We start from the raw sequence: 12,589 nt of genomic DNA on the forward strand, positions 1-12,589 counted from the left end.
AATAATTTTATAAAATTTACAAATATTTCCATAAAGATTTCTTTTTGGAATCTTTAGGAGAAAAATATGATAATTTTTAAGTTATTTTTTACTCTAATATGTAACACTACAACTAAATAAATCACCTATTAATTAAAATATTATAAATTAAGTATTAAACATGAGATTTATAAGAATATAATACGTATTTATAATTCTTTATTAAAAAGTATAATTTAAAAATTTAGAATGTATAAAATTTTATAAATCAAAGAGGACCTATACAAACAAAAATTATATACTTAAGTGATAATTATTCACTATTCAACCCTCAACAATTTCATCATTATTAATTTTTCATTTGTACTATTCTCTACTTACGTATCAAGTATAGTAGGTGAACAAAAACCACAACTCAATAGACACATGAAGTAAGTTTATTTAATTTTATAAAGTTCTTTCATGCATTTCATACCACATCATTTATGTTTCAATAAGATAATTACCATTCATAAAAACATTTACACGAATTAGACTCAATTCTAAAATAACATGTATTGAGCCAAATACACATGAAGTCATGCACATGTTGTGGTTGTTGTTGTTGTGTGCTCGAGGGTTTTGCATTTTGAGGTTCTAATGCAGGTGTGGTTCGCGATCTGTGCTGGAGAATGATGTTACTCATGAAGTTCTCTCGCAATTTGTTTCGTGTAGGGGAGAGGTTTGTTTTAAGCGTGATGGTTATTCGAAGATGGAAGAACAAAGCTTGCACAAACTGTTATGGTGGAGATCTTGGGTTACTCACGTTTTATATCTAAAGGGTTATTCCAATTTGGTGTGTCGTGATGGAAATTTGGTAGTTGTGATCTCTCACGAGGTGCAGGAGATATGGCTTAATGGTGGTTCAATGGATTGATTTGTGGTGGCTCACAATGAGGTGTAGTGGTTGAATGGTGTGATTGAGTAGCGTTGCGATGGTCTGGTAGTGAGAGGTTATGGAAGATAAAGACAAAGACGTTTGATAACGGTTGAAAATACCGTTATCTGTGATGTAATTTTGACACTAAATACACACTTTTCTGCTTAGAAACTTGCTTGGAATCATGTTTTTTTGTTAATTTGTGTGAATAAGAGAGTTGAGGTTGAGTTCAATGACTTTATGACTAATTTCCCTTGTTTTGGCAGAGAATGAGGTAATACTGAAAGTAGAGATGGAGCTCAAAAAGGCCTGGAAAAGCACCAGAAGGAGGGACAACACGCAGCTTGGGCGCCCTGTATGGAGGCTCAGGCGCTGAAAATCGACGTCCACCGCCCGGACACCCCTTTTGGGCGCTTGAGCGTCGGGCCTCGAGGCTTGCGCACCCCTCTTGAAGGCTAAAGCCCTAAATGACAGTCGTCCACTGCCCAAGCGCCCTAAATGGGGTGCTTAAGCATCGTGCGTCGTGGATTAAGCCCAGTTTCTGCTCTGTTTTGACTCTATTGGACCGGACCCTGTTTCTACTCTGTTCCGAATCTATTTGAAGGACCTAGGCGCTCTAGGTTTTGTATCTTTGGTAGAGAAAAGCATAGCAACACACTCTTTCACCCTTGGAAGGCGGATTTGGATGCGGAAGCTCCTTTCCCCAATTTTTAAGGTTTTTCTATCTCATTTTTCTCCGTCGTTCATATAGTTTCTCCATGTTTATGGGGAACTAAACCCTATTTGTTGTTGGAGGATGATGTAACCTTGTGAACTCTCATGTATTTGAATTGATCCTTAATAATATATGTTTTTTTATTAATTGTTAGAGTAATTCATCTATTTCAACGCTTGTTGTGTTTAATTCATTCATTAGCATGATTTATGAATTGCATGAGTGTCAGGAAGTTCCTTTCAATTCAAGCTTTAGTTTAATTACTCCCAAGAGTAATATTTCTCATGGATGAGGGTATGAGTCTTGGTCGTCTTAAAGTTCTTGATCTTCACATCTTATTACTAGGGATGCTACGAATTGCATGAACTGGTAATTTGGGACAAGCTTATTCGTCGAGGGATCGGGTTTAGGTAATTTAGTGAGTGACGTTAACATATAAAGAAGAATTCTCATATACATGAGAGGGAACTTGGTGAAATCTAACCCCAACAACATATTCATCTCATAATAAATAACATTCATTCTTCTCTATTCTATTCTACTATTGATCAATTACATTCATATTTAATTTTTTGTTTTTGCTTTTAAAACCAATGATCTCATTTTTTTTAAGTCTCTATTAATCTTGTCATCACACGATTGTCTAGTGCCGAGACTCTTCTGAGATATGATACTTGGTCTTACCATTTTATATTACTTGTGCGATTCAGTACACTTGTCGATCCATCAACAGGTCTTGGACTTCGTTCTTAAAGACCATAGATTTTTTTCAACAACGTGGCACAATCTGATTGCCCAACTTATGAGTGTAAGGATCATGCCATGTGTTTGTAATGATTGGATAGTTTTGATAGTGTTGGATTTATGCCACGTGTCACACTCTGGTTGGATATATTTTGTGAGTGGAGGTTAGTGGTGAAAACAGATAAAGTAAGGGGTGTGGGAATAGGTTTTGTGTGGCCCATTTAAAAATGGGAGTGTATAAGTAATAATTAAGAGTGCATTTAGCTCATTGTATATTTCTTTCTAAAGTTTACTAATTTGGGCTTTATTTTGTAACTTGGAACAATTTAATTTCACACTGTGAGACTTTAACTTAACTTCAAATATATTAACATTAGAATATCTAAAAATAATTTATGTAACTAAAAGTAACATTTTGAGACATTTTTATTTCAAAAATTTGATAAGTTCAATTTTCACAAATACTATTTAAATCAATCTATTAAGCACATTCAATAAAAATTTTAAAATTAAACCTGAAATGAGGGCATAAATATGCACTCATTACTTGTGTAACGCCTTAGTTGTCTAACACAGTTTAGGTTATCTAGAGACTTGGATCGTCTAATGCTTTAAACCTGATGAACACACATTTGTACTCATCTAACACACTGACTTAATGTTAAGACTTAATCGTGGCATAAACTTCCAACTTATTGGAACACACATAGAATTTGAATATTAATAGTTAAGCATACATAAGCATAAGTCTTGATTAAATATTTTGATATTCAAACCACATTGATCAAGTATTCAATCTTGGTATATCTGTTAGGTGTTCATTCTTAATTATATAACACATCTTCACTTCTAAGCATAATAGTATTCGTCTCGTAGAGTGATTGTTTTGTTATTACCAAAATGTCATTGGTTATTGGGACTCATTTATTTCAAAATATTTACGGTGTAAAACAAGCTCCAGTGTCATACATAATATGAAAGGTTAAGTAACTTCTTGATTAACAAAGATTTCATAAGAGGTAAAGTTGATTATAACTTTTTTTAATTAAAAAAATAATCTGACAAACATATTTTAATTGTTTAAGTATATATTGAGATATTATTTTTAGATCAACTAATAAAATTCTATGTCAAGAATTTGCTAGCCTAATATAGGAAGAGTTCGAAATGTCTATGCCAAGAAAATTGACTTTCTTTCTAAGATTGTAAATTAAACAAAAGAATGATGGAACATTAATCTGCCAATCAAAATACTACAATGAAGTTTTAAAGAAATTTAGAATGGATACTTCCAAAGAAGGTACAATATTACTACTTGATGTTATTTATATAAGGATGAATCTTACAAGAAAGTAGAACAAACTATGTATAGAAGCACGATTAGTTCATTACTATACCTTAGTGCTAGTAGATTAGATATAATGCAAAGTGTATCTTTATGTGCTATGTTTTAATCACTAGTAAAAGAATCCTAAAATACCTTAAAGGAACAAAATCATTTGGATTATGATACCATTTTTGTGCATAACCTAGTTTAATTGATATTCTAATCCAAATTAGGAAAGAGGTAAAATAGATAGAAAGAGTACCATTAGAACATGTCACCTCTTAGAATGTTCGTTATATTTTTGGCACTTAAAGAAACAAATTTGTGTAGTCCTTTCTACTATAAAAGAGGAATATATAACAGTTGGAAATTCAAATTCATTTGTATTAATCAAAACTGGAGTTGGAATTCATATGTGTTTGTTCTAGGTTTAAAAATGAACTGATCTATAAATTAAAATATAGAAACTTTTTATAAGTTCTCTAAACTATCATATTTCAACTTGCGTATAAGTTAATTATGGGATTTATTCTTTATTTGTATTGGTGAGTACGGAGAATTCGGTCAAACATATCCTTATAATAGAATTGGTTCAAATGAACAACGTAATGTCCTATCGTTTTGTATTTTTTATTTATTTTCAATTTATATAATAGTCATCAAAATCAAACAATTTAACAACAGTGACATAGATGTAAGATTCCATAGATTTATTGTTATTTTTAGTAAAATAAAATTATTTTCAATCAAACAAATAACATAACCGACACCATTGTAAAACTTAATTAACATTTTCTTATGAATACAAGAACATTTATGCTGTGATGGAATAAATCAAGAACACGTAATTAAGGAGACAATTTAACTATGCATAATACAAATAATGTTATATAATCTTAAAAGAAAACTACTATTTGTTTGTATGAATCAAAACTTGAACTGGAGTTCATTTGATTTGGTTCTAGGTTAAAATTAACTCATAAATAAATTAAGTTATAGAAACTTATGTAAGTTTTCTAAATTTTCATATTTAAACTTGTGTACAATTTAATGATGAGAACGTTCATTCTATTTTTATTTCTATTAGTGAGTAGGGAGAAGTAGGTCAAACATATACTTATGGTATAATTGGTTAATAATTCACAAAAGCAAATATATATATATATATATATATATATATATATATATATATATATATATATATATATATTGTTTAGATTTGACCTTTTTTTGTTTATTAGTTTGTGTTTCGAACGGTTTGAACGGTCCTGATTTAGACCGTCTAATTGTTTGTGTTGTACGTTCGACCTTTCTTTACTGTTTGTTTTCAGTGCTTAAGTTGGTTATATATTATAACCAACTCCTGTTTTCAGTGAGACAATATTCACGCAATATTCAATTTTTAAAATCTCTCAGTTTTCTCGTCTGTTTTTCTCTGTTTTTCTTCTTTCCTTTCACAAATCCAACAAAATATATATATCTATATCTATATATATATATAGATATATTAAGATTTTTATTAAAAGAATTCATTTGCATAAAAAAATATTATAAGGAAGCATGCCTTCATATCCAGCATTCATTTAATGTATGGAAATTACGTAAGAAATGGAAATGGTAATTTGCACAGAAATTTCTCCTATTTTCATAGAAGCTGAAACCTCCATGAACTGTTATCCAACACAATTAAATATTACGCGGTCAGTCACAAAACATTAAACACACAAGGAATTTCTTCACTTTAACGTCATTTCTTTCGCGTAAATTATATCGAAATTATTTTAAAATTACACGCAGTCATGAGTTTCCTTCACTTTAACGTCATTTCTTAAACAACTCACTAAACGTTATAGTCTGCGTGTAACATCGAAAATATAAGGCTTTTAAATACATTCTACGTCAATATTTTTTTTAGCATGTATTGTTTTTGTTATTTTTAAATTTCTAATATTTTTAGTCCTTATTGTTAGTTTACTACTAAAAATATAAAATATAAATTAAGATGCTTTACTTTTAATCAGAGTAATCATGTATATTATTTAATTAAACACAAATTTCAATTGTTTATCACATTGATTTATATTTTTTTTCTTTATTTTCATTTTTTTAAAAATACTTTGCTTGACGAGTTAATTTCAATTACTGAAATTTTTTAGTTTATCAAAATATACTTTTCATCTGAATATTTAATTCCTATAAACTTGTATATAATTGTAGCATCGACTAAAGTTTTTTCTTTTAAGATAAAATTCATAAAAAATTTACTTGAAGAATCAATGGCTCAGAAAATTGATTTTATAATTTGATATACCAGAAATGGTACATAGAATTTTTTTTTTGATAAATTTATTATTACAAATTCTTTTATTTCTTAAAATCCTTCTAAAAGTAGGAATAACAAATAAATATATATTTGTGAATATTATTCGAACTCTTGAAAAATTCAAATTAATCATATATAAGTATTTTCTATGATCCAAATAACCTAAGTAATGTTATTTTTTTGTAGCAGTGAATCTCTTAATATTATAATTGGCTATAAGGTCTTTAAATAAAAAAATAAATTTATTTTGAACCATGAATAAGGAGAACCTTTAATTGATTACATTCTTTAATAATCCATTATGTATGATAAAGATCTTATAACTTCTTTTTAAATTGTACTATAATTTATTAGAAGCTTGATTTAACCTATTTATAAGAAATAATATATTTAATTACAATTTACCTTTCTTAGTCTTAGCCTCTGTATAATTGATTTTATCATGAATAATTGACATATTATTTCCTTATTTATAGAATCTAGGTATTTTGTATATTCTATATATTGTATGCTGCTTATTCTTTCTAGATTAATAAAACGTGTTTAATCTAATTCTTACATGGTATAAGCCTAATCTCGACCCTTCCTTACCCTTTCTTATTTTCTTTTCTTCCCTATGGCTAATACTGATGGTGCTTTTTCTTTTAACACCATGATCCACATGTTAAACATATGTGTCACCTTAACCAATTTCATTCTTTGGCGTCGTCAACTCCTTCCTCTTCTTGAAGGACATGCCCTTTATGGTCATATTGATGGCTCAATCAAAACTCCTCCTGCGAAATTGCCTGCTGATGGTGGATCTTTGACGGTTCCTAATTCAACCTTTATCATGTGGAAACAACAAGATCAAAGACTTGTAAGTCTTCTTCAGGCCTCCCTTACCGAAGAAACTGAGGTACTACATTGTAACACTACACAATTTGGACTACTCTTGAATCCCTCTACGGTGGTGACTCCAAGCAACGAGAAATTGGGATCAGAGATCAATTGTTGCACCTCACAAAAGGCTCATCCACTGTTACGGAGTTTTCCAAAACATTTCGAGGCTTATGTGATCAACTCAGCCTTATGGGAAGACCAGTGGATGATTTAGATAAATTACATTGGTTTTTACAGGGTTTAGGTCCCACTTTCACTAGCTTTGGTGCATCTCAATTAGCCATGCAACCACTGCCTGCTTTTCGTGATCTTTTTTCTATTGCCGAGAGTTTTGAAATGTATTTACATGTCATTGAATCCATTCCCTCTCAAGCTTCCTTTTATACCACTACTCAGCGTCCCTCTCAATCATCCAGTACACATTTTCAATCTGGGTCGCGTTCTTTCTCAAATGGCAAAACAGGTCGTGGTTACCAAAACTCAAGCCGTGGTGGTCGTGGTAGAGGACGTCATCCTATCCATTACCAAATCTGCAGAAGAGAAGGTCATTATGCCACATCTTGCCATCAACGCTATGAAGGTGGCCCACCTCAATCTGCAAATCTTGCTGAATCATTTGTAAATTCTTGCACTCTATCAAATTCAAACCAGTCTGATTGGTACCTTGATACTGGAGCTTCAGCACATATGACATCAAACACATCTAATTTAGACTCAATTGAGCCTTATTCTGGTAATCACACAGTTACTGTTGGAAATGGTAATGCTCTCCCTATTTCCCATATTGGATCTCATCGTTTGACAAATACTTTAAACCTTCTTGATATTCTTGTTGTGGCTGGACTACAAAAGAATCTCATTTCAATTAGCAAACTTACACGTGACTTTCCTGTGGATGCTATATTTACTGACATATCTTTTCTACTTCAGCAAAGGGGTACAAAGGAAATTCTAGCAAAAGGGAGGCCTGAACACAACTTATATGTCTTGGAGGATGGTCAAAATGTTTTTGTTTCTGTTTTAAATTCCAATAAGCTACGAGGATCATTTGATTTGTGACATTATCGTTTGGGTCATGTTAACTTTGATACTATTTTCCATTTAAGAAAAAGAGGTCATTTGTCTTTATCTTCTATTTTACCAACTCCATCTATTTGTGGCTCTTGTGAATTAGCTAAAAGCAAAAGATTACCTTATTCTCTAAATGAGAAACGCGCCTCGCATGTGCTGGATTTAGTTCATTGTGATTTATGGGGACCTGCTCCTATTTGTTCAAAATTTGGTTTTCGATATTATGTAATTTTTATTGACGACTATTCCAGATTCACTTGGTTATATCCAATGCTCTTGAAATCTGATTTTTATGCTATATTTGTCCAGTTCAAGAAATTTGTTGAAAATCAGTTTAATACATCTATAAAAGCATTCCAAAGTGATGAAGGTACCGAATTCACCAATAACAAAGTTCAGACCTTGTTACATGAAACTGGAATTCTTCATCTTATGTCCTAATGATGAATCAATATTTTATACCATTAACTTAGTTTTTCGCGCCGAATTGTGTTGATGATTTGCACTTAATTCTTAGTTATTGTGTCATTTTCACTATTTGGGCTTAATTAGACCAATAATTCATATTTCAATTAATTTGAATTATTTGAGTTTAATTATTCCTATTTCTATTTTCAGGGCAATTTTGGAATTATACTTTGGGATGTTTGGAAGGGCACCAAATAATTGAAGAATTTCCACAAGGCAAATTAGAATTAATCTAGCCTAGCTTAGTAGTTTAGATTTTGTTAATGAATTTTTGTAATATGGGCCAATTTTGTTAGGATAGTCTAAGCCCAATTGTAAAAATGATGACATGGCCCTAGGGTTTTAAAATGGGTGGACCCCACCTTGAGGATGTAACTTTCAGACTTAGGGATTTGGGGAAGGAGGGGCCGTCACTTGGATTTTTGGGGTGGTGGACTCTCTCGGCAGTTTTTTGGTTTGGAGGTGCAATGACTTCATTTTATTGGGGGTTCTTCTTGTAGTCACGGGGTTACCATTTGTTAAAAGAAAACTGTCACACGTTGCTCATTTTGGTATTTCTTTGAATGTTTTAGAGTTATTGCATGGTGCTAACGGGTTGAATGAGGAGACATCATTTAGCTTTCAATCGTCTTTGCTGGAATGTTTCTTAGTATACACTTTCACTGGAACCATCTTTGCTTGTTTTAGTCCAACAACTTCGGTCACATCATCCTGCAATGAAGGCTAAAGAGAGTTAAGGGTTGCTTCTTAGTTTGAATAAAAGATAAAGGGATTTCATAATGTTTTTGGTCAAAGGCTTCATTGAATGAATGGTGCAGACGGCGACACCAAACCCTTGGGAAGGATTGAGTTTCAATCAATAAATTTCGTTTTTCTTTTATTGTTTAATAAGCATTTGGTGATTAATGGTTGAATGATGGCTTTCCTATGCATTGACGGTGATGTTTCGGCAACAGTATTGTTATTCCTAAGCCCATGATTCACTTTTCTTTTCCTTGGAGAAAGCTAGGCACGTGGGATGAGGCAGCAACTGCCACGTTGTCCAGCAAATTACTTTTGAGTAAAAACTCTAGTCTACGTGAGTGATGCTGCAGAGAAGAGGTTCACGGTTCTAATTTTATCAATTTTGCTTTCTTAGAGAAAACCACTTGGTCACGTGCTTGGTAAAGAAAAACCATGGTTGATTATTTTCTTGATTTTAAATTAGTTTGAATTATAGTTTAGTTGTTTTTCCTTTCTTTAAATTAGTTTTGCAATTGATAGTTTTAACTGTGCTTAGATATTTATTTGTTCTAGTATTGGGTTTAGCATTTTCACTCTCTGGACTCGATTTTAAAAAAATAACTGCAACCAGACCAGAGCTCCAAATGCTACGTTTTATATATCAAATGAAAGATAATTGAGTCTACTTTCCAGGAAAAAAAAACCTCATCTCATTTAGAGCTCTGTAGAAAAAGTTATGGTTAAAACATTGAGCAAAGGTCAGAGCTGCCTAGTTCCAGCGTGAATTTTCGTTTTTACTGTTTTAATTTCATTTTAATTTTTCCGCATTCACACGCAAACCTTTCACAAACCCCCCCCTTCGTGTTTGACTTAATTTTGAACCGCAGTTGGTCCTTGAGAGACGACCTAGGGGTCACTCCCTAGCTATACTGCATTTCTTATTATGCAATCAAATTTGATTGGGCGGCGACACCCATCACCTAACCTCATACGCTCGCCCAAAATGGTAGAGCTGAACGCAAGCATCGTCATATCACTGAAATGGGACTTGCAATGCTTTTTCATTCACATCTCCCTGCTCATTATTGGCTATATGCCTTTTGTTGTGCTGTTTATGTCATTAATCGGTTATCCACCACTCTTCTAAATGGTGTTTCCCTATTTGAGACATTATATAATACTCCTCCTAATTATGCACATTTTCATCCTTTTGGTTGTCGGGTTTATCCTTGTCTTCGTGACTATGCAACTAACAAATTGTCTCCACGCAATGCACCTTGTATTTTTCTTGGATATAGCAGCAGCCATAAATGATTTCAATGTTTGGATCCTTCAACCTCCAGGTTATATGTAACAAGACATGCTAAGTTTGATGAACTTTATTTTCCGTGTTCAAACAGAGGAACTATATCTCCAATTTCTGGATTGGGTTTTTCTTCATTTGTTGAACCAGCCTCAGTGCTTGAACTACTTGCTCCATCTCATGCACCAGGTTCTTCTTTGACACCATCCAAGGAAACTGTGCACTCATCACCCATACCTTGTGGTCTATGTCCTGCTGAAGATCCTCCTTCACCTGCTGTTTCCATTCCTGATACTCAACCACAAAGATCTCGTAGTGTCCAGTCTATTCATCCTATGGTCACACACGCCAAATCAGGTATTTTTAGCCCCATCATTTTGCTGACATTACCACCTATCAACCATCTTCTCTTCTTTGTGCTCTGTTCACCACTTCGACACCCAAAGGGTTCAAATCCGTTGCCAAACATCCTGGTTGGTTGGATGTTATGCATAAAGAGCTCCCAACAATACTTGGGATCTTGTCCCACGCCCATCCAATACCAACATTGTAGGGTCCAAATGGGTGTTTCACTCCAAATATCTTTCAGATGGATCAATTGACAAATTAAAAGCACGGTTGGTTGCACAAGGCTTCACTCAAACTTCTGGTCTTGACTATGATCACACCTTCAGTCCTGTTGTTAAAGTTGCCACCGTTCGTGTCATTCTCACTCTAGCAACAACGAATAATTGGCCTCTTAATCAATTGGATGTCAACAATGCATTTTTGAATGAGTACCTGACACATCCTGTCTATATGGAACAACCTCACGGGTTTATTGATCCTCGATACCCAAATCATGTTTGTCGACTTCGGAAAGCTCTTTATGGTCTCAAACATGCTCCTCTTGCATGTTTTTAATGATTCAGCTTGTTTCTACTCAGTCTTGGGTTCCTTGGAAGCAAGGCAGATCCACCTTTGTTTGTCTTCCACAATACGACAACCACTCTATATATACTTGTTTATGTTGATGACATAATTTTGACAGGGAATAATAATTCTTTACTTCAAAAACTTTTGGCAAGGTTCAAAACTGAGTTTGCCATCAAGGATTTAGGTCGTCTAAATTACTTTCTTGGTCTCGAGGTTTACTATACTACAAATGGTGTCTTTCTAAGCCAAACCAAATATGCTTAAGACATTTTATCCAAGGCCCAAATGTTGGATGCAAAACCGACAGCCACACCACTCCAACCTAATATTCAGCTGACAACCACAAGAGATCCTTTCTCTGATCCCACTCAGTATCGCTCTTTCGTTGGTGCACTCCAGTATCTCACTATAACTCGTCTTGAGTTGTCCTATGCGGTAAATTTGGTTAGTCAGTTTCTTCAAGTTCCAACAAATGATCACTTTCAAGCAGTTAAACGCATCCTTCGATATGTCAAGGGCACCATGTCCTATGGCTTGTCCTTCACCCGTGGAGCTTCCCTTAATGTTCTTGGACACTCGGATGCAGATTGGGCTCGTTGTATTGAGACTAGACGATCAACCTATGGTTATTCTATCTTTTTAGGCAGAAATCTCGTTTCATGGAGTGCTAAGAAACAACCAATCGTAGCTCGATCAAGTTGTGAATCAGAATATAGAGCCATGGCTAATGCGGCAGCTGAACTAATATGGATTACTCATCTTCTACATGATCTTCATATTTCCCATCAAGCGCGAACTCTTCTTTGTGACAACAAGAGTGCAATATTTCTCTCCTAAAATTTGGTGGCTCACAGACGCGCTAAACATATTGATATTGATTATCACTTTGTTCGGGAGCTTGTTCTATCTAACAAACTCATCACTCAATTTATTCCTTCCGATCTCCAGCTAGCAGACATATTCACTAAAAGTCTACCTCGACCATTGTTCTAGTTCCTCAGAGCCAAGCTTCACATTGGACCAAATCTCACGCTTTACTTGAGGGGGGATGATAGGAAATAATATATTTGATTACAATTTACCTTTCTTAGCCTCTGCATAATTGATTCTATCATGAATAATTGATATATTCTTTCCTTATTTATAGAATCTAGGTATTTTGTATATTCTATATATTGTATGTTGATTACTCTTTCTAGATCAATAAAACATGTTTGATC

At 33.4% G+C, this 12,589-nt stretch overlaps 1 protein-coding gene across 1 annotated transcript; it reads left to right on the top strand.

Annotated features, from left to right (window-relative positions):
* The first annotated feature begins 11,654 nt into the window (after positions 1-11,654).
* On the top strand, positions 11,655-12,206 carry LOC106766224 (uncharacterized mitochondrial protein AtMg00810-like). The gene has a single exon (XM_014650970.1). It carries the CDS (start codon positions 11,655-11,657, stop codon positions 12,204-12,206), a length of 552 nt encoding a protein of 183 aa, XP_014506456.1.
* Positions 12,207-12,589: the final 383 nt, after the last annotated feature.

This window comes from Vigna radiata, chromosome 7, assembly GCF_000741045.1.
Source record: "Vigna radiata var. radiata cultivar VC1973A chromosome 7, Vradiata_ver6, whole genome shotgun sequence".
NCBI classification, from domain to species: Eukaryota; Viridiplantae; Streptophyta; class Magnoliopsida; order Fabales; family Fabaceae; genus Vigna; species Vigna radiata.